This window comes from Chiloscyllium plagiosum, unplaced genomic scaffold (genome assembly GCF_037043375.1).
Source record: "Chiloscyllium plagiosum isolate Xiang-an unplaced genomic scaffold, Cpla_swu_hap1 HiC_scaffold_37, whole genome shotgun sequence".
NCBI lineage: Eukaryota > Metazoa > Chordata > Chondrichthyes > Orectolobiformes > Hemiscylliidae > Chiloscyllium > Chiloscyllium plagiosum.
The window spans coordinates 28,932,420-28,954,487 of NW_028270175.1; the positions used below are offsets into that span (position 1 = coordinate 28,932,420).

At 39.7% G+C, this 22,068-nt stretch overlaps 1 protein-coding gene across 10 annotated transcripts in view; it reads right to left on the reverse strand.

Moving 5' to 3' along the window:
• Nucleotides 1–22,068, reverse strand: part of vps13d (vacuolar protein sorting 13 homolog D) — a 314,700-nt gene that overhangs the window by 193,530 nt on the left and 99,102 nt on the right. For all 10 annotated transcript variants that reach the window (XM_087980553.1, XM_043675642.2, XM_087980550.1 and 7 more), the window contains 7 exons: nucleotides 11,929–12,169; nucleotides 11,442–11,652; nucleotides 9,465–9,636; nucleotides 6,791–6,906; nucleotides 5,153–5,365; nucleotides 1,143–1,405; nucleotides 163–296 (listed from right to left, as the gene is read on the reverse strand). In XM_087980553.1, coding sequence (XP_087836679.1) covers nucleotides 163–296; nucleotides 1,143–1,405; nucleotides 5,153–5,365; nucleotides 6,791–6,906; nucleotides 9,465–9,636; nucleotides 11,442–11,652; nucleotides 11,929–12,169 — 1,350 coding nt within the window. The remainder of the gene's footprint in view (nucleotides 1–162; nucleotides 297–1,142; nucleotides 1,406–5,152; nucleotides 5,366–6,790; nucleotides 6,907–9,464; nucleotides 9,637–11,441; nucleotides 11,653–11,928; nucleotides 12,170–22,068) is intronic.

Genomic DNA, 22,068 nt, shown 5'->3' on the forward strand with positions numbered 1-22,068 from the left:
TGGTACATTTTTTTTCATGAAGCCATAAACAGATTTGCATATTGTTAGCATAGGGAGAAAGTAAAACTCTCACTGCTATACAGTGCAAAAGGAAATTGTACATCAAAAAGAAAAACATGTTTTATCCAACAAATTTTTGAGGTATGAATAAGTTCTGATTACCTCAATTCCTCCAAGGCTGCCAGAGAATGGCCGATCTACAAGCCGTGGTTTATAGGTGAGCACAGTGGTTGCCTTCAGAATGACTGCATTTGTATCATGGCAAGACATGTCTTCAACCACAACAAATTCAGTACCTGTGAAAGGTATTAGAGTTGCTTATTTGAGACAACATGCACTGTGATGAAAGATAAAAACAACAGTAAAATCTGAATTCCTGTAGGGAATGGTAATCTCTTTGGGTAGAAATTACTTGATTAAATATTTTTAGTCAGTTTGTTCAAACATTTGCTCTGAGTACATGGGCAATGCAAGCAAATCAGCATTCGCTGCTCATCCCTGGTTGCATGAAAGCAGAATTAAGAAATTAAACAGCAATTGCTTTTGATAGATCATGACTGAAGTTACCTTGCTGGAATAGAGATGTGTTCAGTGGCACCCACCTAACCCCAAAGCATTATGCTCCAGTTGTGACTGATGTATCTTGATGAACTAAAATTTTAAATTGGCCAAATGGATATTATCAGGCAAGTGGGTATCTCCCATATGTGAACCAAAATAGTGAATGCTAGGAATACCAGTGAACCACAATCTCCTCCTGACGTAACAGTCTCTTTTTAAAAAACATGGTCAAATGGATATCATGAGCTAGTGCTACTGGTAACCTAAACCATTCTTACACCATCCAACGTACCCCTGCCAAATTACAATATCCCAACTGCTATTCACATAAAATCAACTAATTTAGAACTGTTGAAATTCAAACTGACTGCCTTCAAGTTTATATGGTTCAGAAATATACTGAATGCAGCTCTTATCCACTTGGCTACTGAGTGTTCTTTTTTAGGAAACATAAAATTATTGTCTATGTCCTCAAAAAGACGCACACTTGTCAAACAGAAGAGTAAATGACTAAATTAAAAGCAAAACATATGTTAAATTTACAGGCGTAAACGTGACATTGGCATGAAAACAGTTTTTACCAGTTACGTTGATTTTCACTTCCAAGTACTTCTCATTCTGCATTGGTACGGAAGATCGCTTTGTGATGACTCCATACTTTACCGTTTTGGGAACCAAGATTTCACCACCAACTTTTCGGTCACGAGCGGGTGAGGCACTTTCTGGATTCTTTGGGCTGTTAGAGGTTTGCAGGAAATCCCGCACAAGCATCAGCCAATCAAATATAACAAAGACACGCAGGTTGTTCAGAACAACAGTGAAACATGAAGCATCTCTGGTTGACCTGGGAAATCAAAAATGTTTTTCAGTATTTCTAACTGAGGTTGAAATACAGTTATAGTTATCAGAATCTGTTTTTGATTTGTTCAAGGGATGTGGATATTGCTGACTAGGTCTACATTTATTGACCATTCCAAATTACCCATGCAGCTAAAAGTCAATCATATTATTGTGGGTTAGCAGCACGGACCAGATAGGGATGGCAGATTTCCTTCCTTATAGGATATTAATAAAACCTTTTTTATGACAATGGACAGTGGTTACTTAGTTACCAGTAGACTCGTTTTTTAATTACAGATGTTTCTCGAATTCGAATTTCACCAGCTGCCGTGGTGGGACTTGAACTCCTGTTTCCTTAACATTAGCCTGCGGGTCTGAACAAATGATCCAGTGACATTACCATAATGCTACTGCCTCCTGTAATAACTAATACTGTATTTATATGTTTATTTCATTCTTGAAAAAGGAAGTAAAATATAGAAGAGTCATTGATAATGAACTGATCATTTTCCCTCTAACAGCATAGCTAAAGTCATACAGAGAATTGGCTACAGAACCATGTCTTATCAACTACACAGATTGCAATTTTCAGCAATCAAGGAGAATTAGTGGATTAATTTAATGACAAAGGCATCCATGAGGGTTTCAGCATCATAGAAAATAAGATATGGAGGAGACAGATAATACTGCCAAAGGAGAGGTAGGTGATCTCTTTCATAGAAAGTCACTGGAAAGTCAGCTTGTAAGGAATAAAATGCAAAGTTTGGAAATAATCTAGTGTAACCACAAAAACAGCTGGGAGGAGCAATGAATCAGTATCAAAGGCATGAATTTGTCAAAGATGGTGGCTTTAGTCTTCCCAGTGTTTGGCTGAAGGAAATCACAGTTTATCTAAGGCTGAATGCCACTATGAGGGGCTGAGTGAGAGGTGTAGATGGACAGTTGCATAGGAATCATTGGATGGCAGGGTACATTACAAGTTTTCCCTTAGTTGGCGAGCTTGTGAGCAAATTTCAGAAAGATAAGGTTTGGCATATCAATAAACACATTTCAGAAAACTTCTAAGGCAATACACTGATAATTTAAGTAAATTAGTAATTAATAACTTTTAAAATACACAACAGTTGAGCTAAGAAAAATAAAACTTTTTAACCTTTCAATTAAGAAACAAAGCTAGGGAGAGACAGACTGGGCTCCAATTCTGATTACTAGGGAAGTAGTTGGGACTAGCTTGGATAAATTAATTGTGTTTAACTAACACCGACTATAAATTCACCTCTACTGGCTTGAAGTGTGTTTGGGTCTTGAAGTTCACACAGTCTCAGCTTCTTACAATTACACATGTGCCCTCCCTCTCCAATTCATGTACATGCCCTATCTCCCTTATGCACACCAGCCATGCTACCCAAGCGACCATCTACCTGAGCCTTCCCTCACTGCTGCTCCGTCCCTCGTACACTACCCCACACTCTCTCTCCCTCCCCCCTCTTCTTTGCCTTCCCTCACACTTTCTCTCTGCTTTCTCTTTTCTTCCTAATTTGCACTTCTCTCACTTATCTGTCTGCCTCACCTTCCATCCTTCTCCCTCTTTCCCTCAATAGAAAAGTCAGTGTAGTGTGAATGGAGTCTTGAGAATAGAACACAGTCTCAGATATAACAATCACATTGAAAACGCAGAAATATGTAAAATAGAAATAAAGACTCTAGGAATTACCTTTGCAGTATAGAATAATCCTGAAAATAGTTTTGGTTTTTGGAGTGGAAGGCAAGGCACAGTGATGGTTGATGAGGTCTGGTCAGATAACCAACTCGGTTATACCCATGGAATGGTCAAGTCTGCGCCATTTTATATTTCAAGGAATGAAAATCAGGAGGTGCAACACATAGAAATCACCACATGGAAACGATTAAAAAACTTTGCTGGGAAGAATTTCAACTAAGGTGCAGATGAGGGAATAATGGGACACAGCTTAAAAATAAGGCAGTTGCCTTTAAGATGAAGATGGGGAAAAGCCTGTTTTCTCAGTGAGTCATGAATCTGTGGAAATCTCTTCCTAAGGAGAGGTGGAGGCAGGGTCATTGAATATTTTTAAGGCAGAAGTGTTCAGAACCCATTGATTGTCAAATATCTGAGGGTAACAGAGATGGTTAGGCAAGTGGACTAAGGCCACAATCAGATCAGCCATGATCTTGTTGAATGATGGAGCAGGCTTGAGGGGCCAAATTTGTTCCTGCTCCTAATTTGCATGTATGTTGCTGAACAGATCAACAGCCACAGGCAGTTGATGGCAAATGGAAGACTAAAGGCTGCTGAACTAAGTACAGTACTTGAAAGTCCAACTGATACTAAATTGGTAGATATATTTCCAGGGTAAGCTCACAAGTAATACAGGTTAGGGAGGTATGGGAGATGAAAGATAAATGAAGTTTGGGTCAATGTTTGAGTTCATAAAGCATTGTAAAATGTTAAGTTCAATGCTGTGACCATGAGTCTAGCAGCAGAGTTCTAATGGAAGGAGAGATTTATTGTGGTCTGGTGAGCAGTGAATCCAGAGTGGGGGGAGGACTGAGATCTGGAATGGTGATTGAAATCACTGTGCATTATCACCTATGTGCAAAGGATAAAGCATGAAGGGAGGATAGATACCTTATGGAGAAATGTGGCTTGAATGTAAGGTGCAGTCAACAATAAGGACTTTGAAGCAGTAGGAAGAACAACGGAAGAAGATGAGATGCTTAATTAGGATCATGATTTGGAGACACCGGTGTTGGACTGGGGTGCACAAAGTTAAAAATCACAGAACACCAAAACCACCTGCTGAAGGAGAAGCGCTCCGAAAGCTAGTGCTTCCAATTAAATCTGTTGGACTATAACCTGATGTTGTGTGATTTTTAACTTAACTAGGGTGCCACAGAAGAGACTACATATGAGCATGTGACTTGCTGATAAGGGTCACACAGTCAATGCAGCAGTTGGAGATGGAAAGCATACTAAGATGAGAGAAGTTTAGTAACCAATGAGATGTTGTTATCCATAGGCAAGTTTTAGTTATTTGCACGCATGAATACTTTCTAGAATATCGTCACATTATCTTGGATTGCTCTTTCTTTTGCTCCTCTAAAATTAAAGTTGCTGCTTGAATCTAAATTCTGTAAAAGGGGAGATTAACTGTGCTCTTACTGACTACACTTCCAGACCGTCAGCCTGATCCCAGAATACAAGTGAGACTCCTATCAGTTAGGATATGTTAATATGATCATTTTTCCTCTGTTAGCATGGGCAAGGAGTCACTTTCATATTTTAGCCATCATTTTGACAGAGAAACAATAATCCTTTCCAGTCACCTTTACCATGATTGCGGCCCAAAGGTCTGAATAGAATCAGTTTTGTGGCAAAGGTACAGCCATAAATACTGGGATTACTCAGTTTCAATGGTACTGGTTGATGCAGTTTCCTTTTATAGCTAGTCTCCCATTTTCCTTTTTTGATCTCATTAAGATATCAAATTTTGTAAGGATATAGTTTAATGACTACCAAAGGTCCTGCTACTAACTCAACAAACCTAACTCTCCTTCAAATATGAGCCTGACAATGAGCCCAAGTAGGCAATTCAATCATTGGACACATCACAAATAAGCCAGTTCTATCCTTCTAAGACATGGACAGACTCTTCATCAACAATTATTGTTAACTGAAGCCAGTATTTGGTAACTGGCTATAAATGGCTGCAACCATTACTTAGTTCCATACCTGTAATGCAGCTCCATCTGTAGTGAGGCTTGATTGCTACTACTCTTTGATGCATCCAATATACATCGAAATACATTTGGTTTGGTGTCAGGGTTCACAGTCTGTCCAGTGCTTCGGGTATCGTACGCCATCATAGAGTGAGAGACCAGGTTTACAGACTTCGTTGTGTTTGAAAAGCTCTCATAAAGCAGCTTTGACTTTTTGAAATCAAACCTGGACAGGAAATAGTTAATTTAATACAGAAACAGATGCATAAATAGAACATAACTATTTATTAAAAATATTACATTGTAAGAATTTCCTATTCACAAAGGTTTCCTCACTGTTACTGATTATCTTTCCATTTTAAATTCCCACGTGCAATCTTATGCCGGAAACTGTGCATAAACGTGTTATCTAATTATGTCCACAAAACTATGGCGGTGCTAAAGGTCTTCAGTTTCCTTTCTTTCTGCCTATACAGTTAGTTTTCTGTATTCTTTACTAAATTCTTAATTATTCACTTTTAAATCTATTTTTTAACTCCTCACTCCATTCTTCCCACTATTCATTGATTTGAAATCTTTCTCTTGCACACTGGGGTTTTAAGACAGACGTTTTTATTGTACAACAGAAAACTTAACTCTCTTGCTTCCCAAAATATGTATAACTAATGCACAAAAAAAATGAAGTTTACATAATATGGAAAGTCTGGACAATTTTAAATTAGGAACTGAACTATACATGCAAGCATTAGCCCAATTATCATCTGTCTTCTGACCCATTTTTAACCTAAAGACTACACTTATTATTCATTCAGGACAGCACCAATAAAAATCAATTGGTTATAAATTTTATGCAATGTAGGATGGTGTTTTTTAAGCATCGAGGATCAATTATTTAGAAACAAACATACAGTAAAGTCAAAAATGGAGTGCAGGATGGTCCATGGTCAAAGTAACAGGAGTTCTTATGTCCCTAATGCTGGTCTTTGAACTTTGGCATTTCTCTCTGACAAATAGGAGGAAATTTTTGCATCTCTTTAATAGCTGTAAGGGCTCTGCACAATCTCAGAAACAAGAGCCTAAATCTACAATACAAAATAGGTCACAATTCTGTACAAAATGAAAAAAAAAGCTGACAATGCTACGGAAGACTACAGAACGGCATCTGTGGGAAAAAGGGAACCTGGAGCAGTACTAAATTGGGATTAAAGTGATGTGCCAAACTCTTTATAACAAAACTCAGTCAGCTGGCTGCACTCCTGACTGATACTGCCAAATTCACAATTACTGAAGCCAGGCTTCTAACCCTAGCCCTTGCCCTCCCCACTATAAACTGTTTTCAAAATATGTTCTTGAACACTGAGACAGAGGTTTATATTAGCATTTCTCAATAACACCAGACAGATATTTCGGGATGCCAAGTGAAATAAAGATCTGTCCTCCTGGGACTCTGGAGGTGAGGAAGGAAGGAGAATGGACAAAAAGTGAAAACAAATTCATGGATTATCGTGCTGAGATTTTCTTTTGCATCTTTTAAGTGCTACCTACAGAGCAGCCAAAGACCTCAGAAACAGCAGGAGAAATCATTAAGACTATGGTGCATTACAAAAAAAAAGCAGGAGAGATGTATACATGAGAATAACCACCAATATACCTTGCCAAAGAATTGGTGTTCATGTTCTTGCCCTTTGATTCCAGGAGCTCCAAGCTAACATTCATCATATCAATTAGAAAGGACATATTTGTGTATACTTCTCCACTAAGGACTGTCTGAGAGGGGCAGAAGAGAAATGAAATAAATCAAACACCTGAACCAAAAATAATAGTCAAAAAAATACATCCATCAGTAACATTTCTAAGCAAAATGATAATGTTTATTAACATGAACTGATAAGTAGCAAGTAACCTTAGTGCCACCCATTTGCCAGGCAATTATCATCTCAAACAAGACAGAATATCATTTCCTCACAACATTCAATGGCATTACCATTGTAGAATCTCCCTCTGTCACAGGCTAGGTTACATGGACCAGAAACTGAACGGGAGCAGCCAAATAAATATTGTGGCTACAAGAGCAGATCAGAGGCTGGGAATTCAGTGGCAAATAACTCACCTCCTGACACCTCAAGCCTGTCCATAATGTACAAAGCCCAAATCAGGAGCGTGATGGAAGACTCTTCACTTACCTGGATGGATGCAGCTTCAACATCACTCAAGAAGCTCAACACAATCCATGACAAAGCAATCCACTTTACTGGCACACATCCACTACATTCAACATTTACACTCTATCACCAGCCTCTCAAACATTTTCCCACTGTGACCTTATTTTGGTGCTCAGAAATTACTGTGATCCCAGAGCAGATAATGCAGGGGACCAAAGTTGCAGACCAGCCTGACATGGATCTGTATTTCTATTCCTACACAGTTGCTGGGTCAAACAGTTGGAACTCACTACTGAGCTACGCTGTGGGTGTACTACCCCACGTGGACTGCAGTGATTTAAGAAGGTGGTTCACAACCACTTTCTCAAGAGTAATTGGGATGGACACAAATGCTGGCCTTTCCATAAAAACAATTTATGTTGCAATGAACCATAACTTGCTGTGGTGGGTGTGCAATGGTGTCTGTCATTAGTTAGATTTGCCCTTGCACATTTAGTTTTTAGTTTTTAAAACCTTTGCATTATACATTGCTGAAAATACGAGCTAATAATGTTGCAGTGAAAGACTCAAGTGAACAATACAAGCAATTATGTACCTGCTTAATCAAACAAATTGGACAATTTTGAAATTAACAGTTCAAAGGTTGAAGAGGAAATGTAAATTAGACTACATGAATTCAACGTTAAATTGGGTACAAAGTAGCAAGGATGTGATGGGGTGGGGGAAGAGGGAAGAAATATTGAATTAAATGAGGAAAAGCAATAGGAAATCGAAAAGTAAATTTCTTCTTATATTTTAAAAACTGCCAACAAGAAAAACCTGAAGCAATGAACCAGAGGTGGTTGGCTTTCAGCAATTTATACTGATCACATTGTTGAACAGACAGAAATGGTCAAGACTCAGTCTGCGGACAATTTAGCGCATACGTACTGCACAAATGCATCATCATCATCATGGTATTTTCAATTAATTTCAATAGCGAAGTGTTATTTTTGAGATGTTACAAGAGGGGCAATGCAAATTGGACAGTAACGTTTGGATAGTCGTGTTTAAGCATGCACCTGCAACTCACCAGAAACTGTTGCACTTTTGTGCATAAATAATTTACAAGTACCTTTTGACAGCAAATTATGGTTCATCATGTTGTGAAATTACCCGGTTCCCCTGGCTGTTAGATAAAGCGTTGAGAAGGGACTCTTCTGGTTGGAAAAAACTGGAATCAATTTTATTACAGACAGGAAGTGGCACGGGCTTCACACTAAGTTTCTTACTTCTGCTCTGCCATACAATGATGAATGACCTGAGAAGGTCATTTAAATGACGTGGAAGAGGATGAACTTCAATATTAATAAGTGAGTATGACAGAAGATGGTTAGTGAGTTAAGCACCAGCCTTCAAACTTCGGAGCTTGGGTTTAAATCTAGATTAGAGTACTGGAATAAAAGTTCCCGGTGTCTGCAAGAATCCTGTGAAAAATAAGTTTGATTATAATTGGAAATCTCACTCAGTGAGGCCACCATATGGTTGGTGAGAGAAATGGAAATATATCACACTAAACACAGTAAGGTTTTTGTTTTAGAACTGGAGAAGAAAGAGGGAGCTTACTCTACATGAACCCAGGGATGTGGAGGCATCTGATTCAGATATTAGTTGTTCAATATGGGAAAACATAATTCTTTTCTCCTGAAATCCCTCAGAAATTTGCAGCAATTCAAGAAGATAGCACACCATTACCTTAAGGATAATTAGGAAATGACAATAAATGCTGGCCTAGCCAGCAGTACCCACATTCCACCAATAAATTTTAAAAATCTATAAAATGTTAAGACATGTTTGCCCAACAACAGTTTAGCATTCTTTGCATCTTCAGTATCCTTTGAAGTGACCATCACTATTAGCAATGAAAGTGAGAACAAATGCAGAGGTTCATTTCATTTAATGCAACGCAATTTCCAGAAACTGGTGTGGTTTTTCAGGACATGTTTGCTAATGGCTGATGTTGACCTATAAATAGATAATTTAATAACAAAGCTGTGCATAGACTGCCACACCCCATAATTATGTCACCATTGTGTACTTTGCTAGGGAAAAAGGTGTTCTTGGCATGGTATTTTCCTGCTCAATTAATTCCTCTAAACATTGCTATGCTATTTTTATACTTACATGTATGCTGGGGTCTTGTAGGTCAAATGGCCTCATGAACTCTTCAATGGGCTCCCCCAGATTGTTCTGAATTAATCCACGAATAAGCTTGTACTTATTAAGATCCAGAGAACAGTGTACCGATGACAGACTACCATGGATAGCCACATCAGGGACAGCGTGGCTTATCTCCCTAAATCAACACATGTAGTCAGGAGCCGATAACAGTGCAGACAACAGAAATATTTCTTACTGTGTGCTTCTACAATTGCTGGATTTAATCAAAAACATAAAATGGAATGTGAAACAGAATTATTGGTGGTATGCAATTTTCTCCTATTTTCTTCTTTGACCTAATTCTTGCTATGGTAAGAAAGCAACATTTCCGATGAAATAATCTACAAAATTTCTCTTTGAACCTTAAATGTAGTCAATTAAAACTGCAGAAAATGAAAATAAGTACTTTGGATCTAATTTTAATCTATACACAACTCATTCAGTGCAGTTAAATTCAGCCCCATTGTGATCTCTATAGGCAATCATGTCAATTCTTTGCTCTTCCAATCCCACTTATTTTCAATCGGCAATTCTCTGTTCTTCATTAAATGTACTAAATCAAGCACAGGTGCAATAGCCCTCCGATATCTCCATGTGACTTTGAACTTCTGTTAACTAAGTTTTCCCCAACATTTGAATCACATGGATCACTTCGCAATATAAATGTTTCAGTCACTACATTATGTCTTTAGCAGTCTGTTTAGAAATGTTCCTTCCACTCTTATTGTTTGTGCAGTTACTGTACAAACATTCCTATTCATGGAACATTCAATATAAAAATGTGTCAATGCAGCATTAGCACAGGTTTTTCAATACTGACCAATTTGTACTGTGGAAGAGATGTATATTTTGGCTTTCCAAACTTGAATTATGTCAAAAAGATAGTTCATTTCAATACTGGACACCCATTACTAAGTATTGGTGGCTGTAAGATTGTCACTGGTGCTGTGAACAACCTGAGTTCAGAAAGATAGCTAGATGTCATGTCAACCATTCAACTGATCTGGGTTATTCTTTCAGACAATTAAGAGAACTTAGGGCTTTTCTAACTGGATCCAAGACTACAATATATTAAAACAGTGATTCTACCAATCAACAGAAAAAGTAATAGGGCAAGCTATATAATTTCAAGAATAACTTAAGGAAAAGTTAGGATAAGTTATTTGCAGGATAACAGTTACAATGTGGACTGTGGCATATGCTGTAACTTTTCTAAAAAAATGGAATTTGATGATTACATCCAGAACTAATAAAGGCTGTAGGAAAAAAGGAGACTTGAATTGGCCTGGTCATTCAAGTGGTGAGGAACATGCTCCAAGATGAAGGGATGAATACTTGTTTCTGTAATGTAACATTTTACAATCCTCTTAATCAAACTCTACGGCCTCAAGTTTCTCAAATGTTTGCCTCCAATATTCTATTAAGTCAGTGTAGGAAATCTGGTCTGCATGGATGAGTTGGACTGAACGATCTGTTTCCGTGCTGAATAACTCTACAATTCTTTGACACACCAGGTCCATTCCAGATATTAACCACTGTGTGCAAAGCTGTGCTTCTTGACATTGATCTTTAATCTATCGTTAACTATACTCATGTATTCAACTTGTGATTTAATTTGGAGAAGTCTGATTAATATTTCTTTAACATAATATCTTGTATTCCTCTGTAAAATCTCCTTTCCCATGCACGAGTAAAGAAAGTCTAGAACTTCAACTTCCCCTCATGATTCAAGCCTCTGACTAAATTATCAAAAAAGAAACATTAGAATACTTGAAAAAGCAACTAAAAGCTCAAGTGAAACTTTCCTGTGACAAATTCATACCATCACAACAAAAATTGACAATCATAAAAAAAATTCAAACAGGCAAAAATAAGAACGTCAAATATATTTTTTCCAGCAGTGGAGTGACCCTAGCAACCAGGTAAAAAGTGAATACTCACTTATCCAGGTTCCGCTCAACTTGCAGCCTCAGCCAGCAGCGTTCCTTCAGCAGATTTCCGTCTACATGCCTCACCAGATAAGATGGGAAAAGCAAACCTGAATCACAACTTTCATGCCTTCCAGTATGGTCTCTGGGGCATCTCACCGCACTGAAGATGTCCATGTCCTGCAGGTCAACCACGATACAGTCGAGCAGACAGGTGTGTTCACCTGAAACCATTTTACAGTGAGATCACAAAAATATTAATATTGTTTTATTTACAATGGACACAGGAGGAAATTCAAGGAAAAGACTGATGTCATTGTGAACCTGAAAGGTTTGACTCAACCCATGCTTCTTTCTTAAATACGACATTCAAGTGAAAAAGTTGACCTCTCAAGTTATCTTTCCATATTTATACATCTCTCAAGTCAGTAACTAGTTTCTCAAGGTAACAACAATTTCAGACAGTTTCTGGAAACAGATTTCATAACTTGTTTTCTCACCTTCTGATTCCTGTATTTCCACAACCTGTGGCTGGTTATGCTGTCCCTCTTTTGACTTGCAACGTGTGCGCAATCCAGATTCAATGCGTGGTTTATTAAGATCAGCTTTATCAGATGAACTGGACCCTGTACTCAGATTATCTGGTCTGCAGAGAATGGAATAAGGATTGCTGGTGCTGGGTTTCTTTGTCTTCTGAGTGTATGGTGGGATATCTTGAGGTACAGGAGAGCTCTCAGGATTCTGAAATAAAGGATCAAAAGTTATTAGAAAACAGCAAAAACAGAAAAACTACATGTTGAAACAATGTGCAGTTTTAAAAATCAACAAAATTTTAGTTAAAAATCACGCAACACCAGGTCATAGTCCAACAGGTTTAATTGGAAGCACTAGCTTTCGGCGCGACACTCCTTCATCAGGTGGTTTCTTTGATTTTTAACTTTGTACACCCCAGTGCCCAAATCAAAAAAAAACTTGAAAAATCACAATGGAAATTATCACATTGTAGATTTTGCACTATTGCAATGATGGAGATATATTTGGAATCTCTTCTTCCTGATGCCTGCTGTTATCTAAATTAATTGTGCTCAGGGCATTTACTGCAGCAATGTCAATTCCATAAGCAGAGGTAGGAGAGAAATTTTATTTCCTGCTGAGCACCATTACAGTTCTGCGGAACAGCATTAGGCAGCAATATGAAACTCTGATAAACACTTAACACCTCAAAGACAGATGGTGCCCAAGGCCAGGAAGATCAAAAAACCCAAAGAGGAGAAAAAGATTTCAAATACTCAAAGTTTAAAAAACATGAAGGCAACTTAATCCTACAGCATTTTTTCGTGACTAGTTTCAAATCACAAGGAAGAACTTGTGGAAGTACTTATTTAGTTACCAACCCTCGAGGCTGGAAATGTTAAATGAAAAAGAGATAATTGAGAGATTATTTGTTTTAAATTTCATGATTTTGTGATGTGGAAAAAAAATCACTGCTTTTATGCAACAAATGAAGATCTTTCATGTGAAATTAAAATGAGTGCAAATATACAATTTAACACATTTAATCAATCATACCTCCATTGATAGAGTTGTACTACCATTTTATGGTTGCAAGTTTCAAACTTGGGTACTAAGCCGAGTCCAGATAGTGCAATTTGGAGGACAGTTAAAATAGCTCCACAACATACCAAATTGATTTTTAAAAGCATTCAGAGATTCTTTTTCCAAATTTTCTGGGCAGTTTAAAACTCTAAGCAGGCATATTTGAAGCTAATAAATACAGAGATACTCCAAGTCATATTTTCAAATAATAAAACTTCTTATCCAAGACAACCCACCTGACTATGACAGCTGCATTTGTAGATTGGTTGAGCAATTGCAATTGTTGCTGTCACTACTTGTCTGAGGTTAGCAGCAAGTAACCAAAAATAATTCTTCAATGCTTTTAGGCTTTGAGAGCATGTCATACAAAGGAATATTTTTCAACACTATTATCCCCATAAGACTGATTACTAACCTTAGTGATCTCGGACTCAGCCCCACTCTCCGCAACTGGATCCTCAGTTTCCTGACCCTCAAGCCACAATCAGTGAAGAGTGGGGACAACATTTCATCCTCACTAACACTCAACACTAGAGCCTCCTAGGGGTGCATACTCAGCCCCCTACTGTACTCACTGTATACCCACGACTTCGTCGTCAAATACCAGACTAATGCCTTTCACAAGTTCGCTGATGACAGCACCATAGTCGGTTGAATCTCAGATGGCAACGAAACAGACTATAGACAGGAGGTGAAAGACCTGGAAAAACGGTGCACTCAGAACAACCTAGCTATCAATGCCAGCAAAACCAAGGAACTCATTATTGACTTTTGGTGGAATGTTACTCATATCCCCCTACACATTAACAGCACAGAGGTGCAACGAGTGGAGAGTGTCAAGCTCCTGGGAGTGGTCACTCACAACAAGCTTTCTTGGACGCGCTGGTTACAAAGGCCCAACGTCTCTTCTTCCTCAGGTAGCTGAGGAAATTTGGCATGATGGTGAATAGTTGAAACTTTATTGCTGGAACAGCACAGCAGGTCAGGCAGCATCCAGGGAACAGGAGATTCCTGAAGAAGGGCCTGTGCCCGAAACGTCGAATCTCCTGTTCCCTGGATGCTGCCTGACCTGCTGTGCTGTTCCAGCAATAAAGTTTCAACTTTGATCTCCAGCATCTGCAGACCTCACTTTCTCCTCCATGATGGTAAATACCCTTGCTAACTTTTATAGGTGTGCCATCGAGAGCATTCTGTCTGGATGTTTCCCTGGTGCTAGGATCAAGGATGTCTCAGAAAGGGTGCAGAATGTTCTCACGGGGGAAGAGGGGCCAGCAAGAGGTCATTGTCCACATTGGAACCAACAATATAGGAAGGGAAAAGGTTGAGATTCTGAAGGGAGATTACAGAGAGTTAGGCAGAAATTTAAAAAGGAGGTTCTCAAGGGTAGTAATATCTGGATTACTCCCAGTGCTATGAGCTAGTGAGGGCAGGAATAGGAGGATAGAGCAGATGAATGCATGGCTGAGGAGCTGGTGTATGGGAAAAGGATTCACATTTATGGATCATTGGAATCTCTTTTGGGGTAGAAGTGACCTGTACAAGAAGGACGGATTGCACCTAAATTGGAAGGGGACTAATATACTGGCAGGGAAATTTGCTAGAACTACTTGGGAGGATTTAAACTAGTAAGGTGGGGGGGGGGGGGGGGGGGGGGGGGGGGGGGGGGGGGAACCCAGGGAGATAGTGAGGAAAGACATCAATCTGAGAATGGTACAGTTGAGAACAGAAGTGAATCAAACAGTCAGGACAGACAGGGACAAGGTAGGACTAATAAATTAAACTGCATTTATTTCAATGCAAGGGGCCTAATAGGGAAGGCAGATGAACTCAGGGCATGGTTAGGAACATGGGACTGGGATATCAGAGCAATTACAGAAACATGGCTCAGGGATGGGCAGGACTGGCAGCTTAATGTTCCAGGATACAAATGCTACAGGAAGGATAGAAAGGGAGGCAAGAGAGGAGGAGGAGGAGGAGGAGTGGCATTTTTGATAAGGGATAGAATTACAGCTGTGCTGAGGGAGGATATTCCCGGAAATACACCTAGGGATGTTATTTGGGTGGAACTGAGAAATAAGAAAGGGATGATCACCTTATTGGGATTGTATTATAGACCCCCTAATAGTCAGAGGGAAATTGAGAAACAAACTTGTAAGGAGATCTCAGCTATCTGTAAGAATAATAGGGTAGTTATGGTAGGGGATTTTAACTTTCCAAACATTGACTGGTACTGCCATAGTGTTAAAGGTTTAGATGGAGAGGAATTTCTTAAGTGTGTACACGACAATTTTCTGATTCAGTATGTGGATGTACCAACTAGAGAAGGTGCAAAACTTGACCAACTCTTGGGAAATAAGGCAGGGCAGGTAACTGAGGTGTGTGAGGGAGCACTTTGGGGCCAGTAACTATAATTCTATTTGTTTTAAAATCGTGATGGAAAAGGATAGACTAGATCTAAAAGTTGAAGTTCTAAATTGGAGAAAGGCCAATTTTGACGGTATTAGGCAAGAACTTTCGAAAGCTGATTGGAGGCAGATGTTCATAGGTAAAGGGATGGCTGGAAAATGGGAAGCCTTCAGAAACTAGGGAGAGAATAGGGCCCGTCAAAGATCAGCAAGGCGGCCTGTTTGTGGAGCCGCAGAAAATGGGGGAGATACTAAATGAATATTTTGCATCAGTATTTACTGTGGAAAAGGATATGGAAGATATTGACTGTAGGGAAATCGATGGTGACATCTTGCAAAATGCTCAGATTACAGAGGAGGAAGTGCTGGATATCTTGAAATGGTTAAAGGGTGGATAAATCTCCAGGACCTGATCAGGTGCACCAGAGAAATCTGTGGGAAGCTAGAGAAGTGATTGCTGGGCCTCTTGCTGAGATATTTGTATCATCAATAGTCACAGGTGAGTTGCCGGAAGACTGGAGGAGGTTGGCTAACATGGTGCCACTGTTTAAGAAGGGCGGTAAAGACAAGTCAGGGAACTATAGACCGGTGTGCCTGACCTCAGTGGTGGGCAAGTTGATGGAGGGAATCCGGAGGGACAGGATGTGCATGTATTTGGAAAGGCAAGGACTGATTCGGGATAGTCAACATGGCTTTGTGCGTGGGAAATCATGTCTCAAACTTGATTGAGTTTTTTGAAGAAGTAACAAAGAGGATTGATGAGGGCAGAGCAGTAGATGTGATCTATATGGACTTCAGTAAGGCGTTCGACAAGATTCCCCATGGGAAACTGATTAGCAAGGTTAGATCTCATGGAATACAGGGAGAACTAGCCATTTGAATACAGAACTGGCTCAAAGGTAGAAGACAGAGAGTGGTGCTGGAGGGTTGTTTTTCAGACTGGAGGCCTGTGACCAGTGGAGTGCCACAAGGATTGGTGCTGGGTCCTCTACTTTTTGTCACTTACATAAATGATTTGGATGTGAGCATAAGAGGTACAGTTAGTAAGTTTTCAGATGACACCAAAATTGGAGGTGTAGTGGACAGTGAAAAATGTTAGCTCAGATTACAACAGGATCTGGACCAGATGGGCCAATGGGCTGAGAAGTGGCAGATGGAGTTTAATTCAGATAAATGCGAGGTGTTGCATTTCGGGAAAGCAAATCTTAGCAGGACTGATACACTTAATTGTAAGGTCCTAGGGAGTGTTGCTGAACAAAGAGACCTTGGAGTGCAGATTCATAGCTCTTTGAAAGTGGAGTCACAGGTAGATAGGATAGTGAAGAAGGCATTTGGTATGCTTTCCTTTATTGGTTATAGTATTGAGTACTGGAGTTGGGAGGTCATGTTGTGGCTGTACAGGACATTGCTTATGCCACTGTTGGAATATTGGGTGCAAGTCTGGTCTCCTTCCTATCGGAAAGATGTTGCAAAACTTGAAAAGGGTTCAGAAAAAATTTACAAGGATGTTGCCAGGGTTGGAGGATTTGAGCTACAGGGAAAGGCTGAACAGGCTGGGGCTGTTTTCTCTGGAGCGTCGGAGGCTGAGGGGTGACCTTATGGAGGTTTACAAAATTGAGGGGCATGGATAGGATAAATAGACAAAATCTTTTCCCTGGGGTCAGGGAGTCCAGAACTAGAGGGCATAGGTTTAGGGTGAGAGGGGAAAGATATAAAAGAGACCTAAGGGGCAACCTTTTCACACAGAGGGTGGTACGTGTATGGAATGAGCTGCCAGAGGATGTGGTGGAGGCTGATACAATTGCAACATTTAAGAGGCATTTGGATAGGTATAGGAATAGGGAGGGTTTGGAGGGATATGGGCCGGGTGCTGGCAGGTGGGACTAGATTGGGTTGGGATATCTGGTCAGTATGGACAGGTTGGATCGAAGGGTCTGTTTCCGTGCTGTACATCTCTATGACTCTATGGTATGGCAACTGTACCATTCAAGATTGGAGATAGTTACAGAAGGTGGTGAACTCGGCCCGGACAATCACAAAGGCCAACCTCCATCTGTAGAATCCATCTACCAGGCCGGTGTCAAGGAAAGGCCGCCAGTATTCTCAAAGATCCATCCCACCCTGGCAATGTTTTTCCACAACCACTACCATCAGGGAGAAGTTACAGAAGCCTGAACACACGCACCAGCTGGTTTCAAAACAGTTTCTACCCTACTGTTGTTAGAATACTGAATTGACTCACAAACTCTTAACATTCGCCTGTACCTGTGTTTTTGTCTTTGCTGCTGTTTACCTAATATTTACTTACCTATGCTACTTAACTATGTGATCTGCCTGTATTGTTCACAAGACAAAGCTTTCACTGTGCCCCTCGATACACATGATAATAAATTCAATTCAATTTAATTATTCAGATTATGCATATGTAAAGAGTTAGGATTGATCGCTTTACCCAGATACAACTTTCTGGAGAGTAAAACAAAAATTACAAATTGTGAAAATCACACCAAATTATAACGCAATGCAATCTTTCAAATTTTTGACTCATTCAAGGGATATAGGCATTGCTGCCAAGGTCAGCATTAATTCCCCATCACCTTGACTGTTTTCACTACTTGAAGCAAGAAAGCGGCAAATGCAAAGAGGACATGAATAAAAAACAAACTGCTGGAGAAACTGTGTATCTGGCACGATCTGTGGAGAGGGAAGCAGAGTTGACACGTTAAGCTCAATGACTCTTCTTCAGAACCTATATTTCTTGGGTTCCAAAGAAGTCAAAGAACTTGAAACATTAAATGTTTCACTCTCCACAGATGGTGCCAGACCTACTGAGTTTCTCCAACACTTTGTTTTTATGGCAGATTTGTAGCTTTTGTAAGATTTCGTTTTTCGAAGAGGACAGGATTTTTTGCAACTGAGATACCACTCACAATTTAACAGCCTGCTAACATATACTGTCTGTGCTCAGAAGGGAAAGTGTAATGGGACAAGTACAGAGGGGACCTCATGGCATGGAACCTTTACAGTTACAGACTTCAATATATACAAGATCAGGCATGCTTCTGCAACAATATCCTTCCTTGGTATTGTTAGCATGTGTTACTCTTTTGAAAATACCATGCTTTTAGCAACATTGATGCTGCATCAGTTACATGAACCTGAAATGACACTGTATCTTTAATTTCATCATATTGAGAAAGTGAAACAATGTGATCTTGACATTTTCATAGAATCTCTACAGTGTGGAAACAGGCCACTTGGCCCAACAAGTCCACACTGACCCATTCCTTTTTGCAATTATTCTACATTTCCCCCCGACTAATGCACCTGACCTACACATCCCTGACACTATGGGCAATTTAGCATGGCCAATTCACCTCAGCTGCACATCTTTGGCTTATGGGACGAAAGTGAAGCACCCGGAAGAAACCTCTGCAGGCACAGGGAAAATGTGCAAACTCCACACAGACAGTCTGTCCTGAGGCTGGAATTGAACCCGGGTTCCTGGTGCTGTGAGGCAGCAGTGCTAACCACTGAGCCACCGTGCCACCCCCTTCTTTAGTAGTTTAATAATGTGTTTCATGGAAATGCAGTAATGACAGGTATTAATGCAATTTTGTTGCCAGTGGCATTCTTCTGTAGATTAGTGAGAAATTATTTTTAATTACTAGACTGTTTCAAATTTAGAGTAAATCGGAACGACATTAATAAGCCCAATCAGTAGCTGTTAAGCCATAATCCTATTCCTGATCAGTCAGGCTTAATGAAAAGTTTGTATTACACTACTGTATTAGGTTCTGTCTAAAATGAGTTGGATTTTATAAGATCATTGGATCTTTATTTCAGCACACAATTAAGACACAGGAAAAGCAGAGTTCAAATTAATTAAACTAGTAAATTTACATTCTCAGTCTTGAGCACAGTTTGGGCTCACAGCTATCAGACCACTTGAAAAGAAAAGCAGAAATATTACAAGCGAACCTGCAACTTTTTTTTCCTCAAAATAATATTTTTAAATAAATTACTAGACCTTCTTTTAGTTTTAGGAGGGGAAACACTCCAAAAGTCAACTTGCGGGGAAATGCAAGGAGAAACATTTTCAACCAGCTGTTCTATGAACTCACATTAAAACACTCCTCAACCCATACGGTAAAAATGGTAATGCTAACAAATAGGTTAACACTAACAGTAAAATATTGCCCTCTTCAGACAAGAGTTCTATCACTGAGCGGCAATTTATAGGCCAACTGTTCTGAATTAGTAGGACAGTCCTATTACAAAGATGTAACCAATCCCTCTGAAATCTTTCAATTTAATCCTGTTGTCATAAAATAAAAAATAACTACCAATTTATGCATACAATCCTAATTGTAGTATAAATACAATAAGTAGCAGAATACACAAACATCAAATAGAATCAGGAATAAGGTTTTCACCACCCATTTGAGATGAAGTTAAAAATCACACATCACCAGGTTATAGTCCAACAGGTGTTCTGTGATTTTTAACTTTGCCCACAACAGTCCAACACCACCAACTCCACATCATTTGAGATTAGTTAAACCACATTGCTTCCTTGGTGAAATGCCTTATTAGGAATTGTGATAACAGTTCTTCTGCATATCAAGTCATATGGCAGACTAGTCTGTGATGACTCACTATGGTAAATTATCTTGATTTCAATGTAGTTTAATAGGATCATGCAATATAAATGATCCCAAGTGCCATCTGATACCAGATTAAGAGCTATAAAGAACACAAAGCAATTTTCATGCTGGTGTCTAAAATATGGAATAAAGGCAATGTTTTCAGTCCAAACTGATGCAAGGGCCTTCTCAAATAACATATCACATGCAGAAACTAGGATCAAATCAAACACACACACACACACCCCTCCACAGATGCAGAGATTGTTGAATGATCTGTGTTGTTCATACACAAATAAAAGACACATACCTGTACCTACTCTTCACCAAATACAGTCATACAGCATAGAAAGAGACCCTTCAGTCTAATGTATCTGCGTCAACCAGACATCCCAATCTGACCTAGTCCTGTTTGTCAGCATTTGGCCAATATCCCTCTAAACCCTTTATTCATATACCCATCCAGGTGCCATTGAAATGTTGTAATTGTACCTACCTCCACAAATTCCTCCAGCAGCTCATTCCATACAGATTGCAGCCTCTGTGTGAAAAAGTTACCCTCAGGTCCTTTTTAAATCTTTTCCCCTTTCACCCTAAACCAACAACCTCTTGTTTTGGACTCTCCCACATTAGGTAAATGACCTTGGTTATTCACCCTATCCATGCCCCTCAATTTTATAAACCTCTATCAGGTCACTCCAGCCTATTCAGCCTCTCCCTATAGCTCAAATCCTCCAATCTAGGCAACATCCTTGTCGATCATTTCTGAATCCTTTCAAGTTACACAACATCCCTCCTATAGAAGGGTGACCAGAATTATACGCAGTATTCTAAAAGTGGCCTCACCAATGTCCTGTACTGCCACAACATGACATCCCAGCTCCTATATTCAACGTTATGACCAATAAAGGTGAGCATGCTAAACACCACCTTCACCACCCTGCTGACCTGCGAGTCCACTTTCAAGGAACTATGCACCTGTACCCCCAAGCAGCACTCCCTAAGGCCCGACCATTAAGTGTATAAGTTCTGCCAAGGTTTGCCTTACTAAAGTGCAATACCTCACATTTATCTAAATTAAACTCCATGTGCCACTCCTCGATTCATTGGCATATTTGATCAAGGTCCCACTATACTCTGATAACCTTCTTCACTGTCCACTACATCTCCAATATTGGTGTCATGTGCAAACTTACTAACGATACCTCCTATGTTCATATCCAAATCATTTATATAAGTGATGAAAAGCAGTGGAGCCAGCACTAATTCTTGCTGCACACCACTGGTCACAAGCCTCCAGTCCGAAAAATAACCCTTCACCACCAAGTGCTGTCTCATATCTTCAAGCCAATTTTGATTAGATTCCCTCCAGTGTGGAAACAGGCCCTTTGGCCCAATAAGTCCACACCGACCCTCCGAAGAGTAACCCACCCAGACCCATTTCCCTCTGGCTAATGCACCTAACGCTATGAGCAATTTATCATGGCCAATCCAACTAACCTGCACATCTTTAGACTGTGTGAGGAAACTGGAGCACTCGGAGGAAACCCACGCAGACGAGGAGAGTATGCAAACTCCACACAGACAGTCTCCCAGGACTGGAATCGAACCCAGGTCCCTGGCACTGTGAGGCAGCAGTGCTAACCAGTGAGTCACCGTGCCGCCCAATTTTGGATCCAATTGACTAGCTCCCCTAGATCCCATGTGATTGTACCTTACTAACTAGTCTGCAAATACTTGGATTGAATGTCATGTTGACGTACAAGTTGAAATGTACATTTTTCCTTCCCACACACAGACATATCAAGTGCAACAGTATTCTCTCAGGCATATTTTCATCTTAAGCACTGACAGTAGTGAATGCACCTTAAGACCCATTCCACCTCAAAAATAAATCACTGGAGTTACTGTTTTCAAAGACTTTTTATTCTTTAAAAAAAAGATGGGAAGTATCCTCCACCAACCCATTTAAATTCAAGTTTGAGAAATGGCA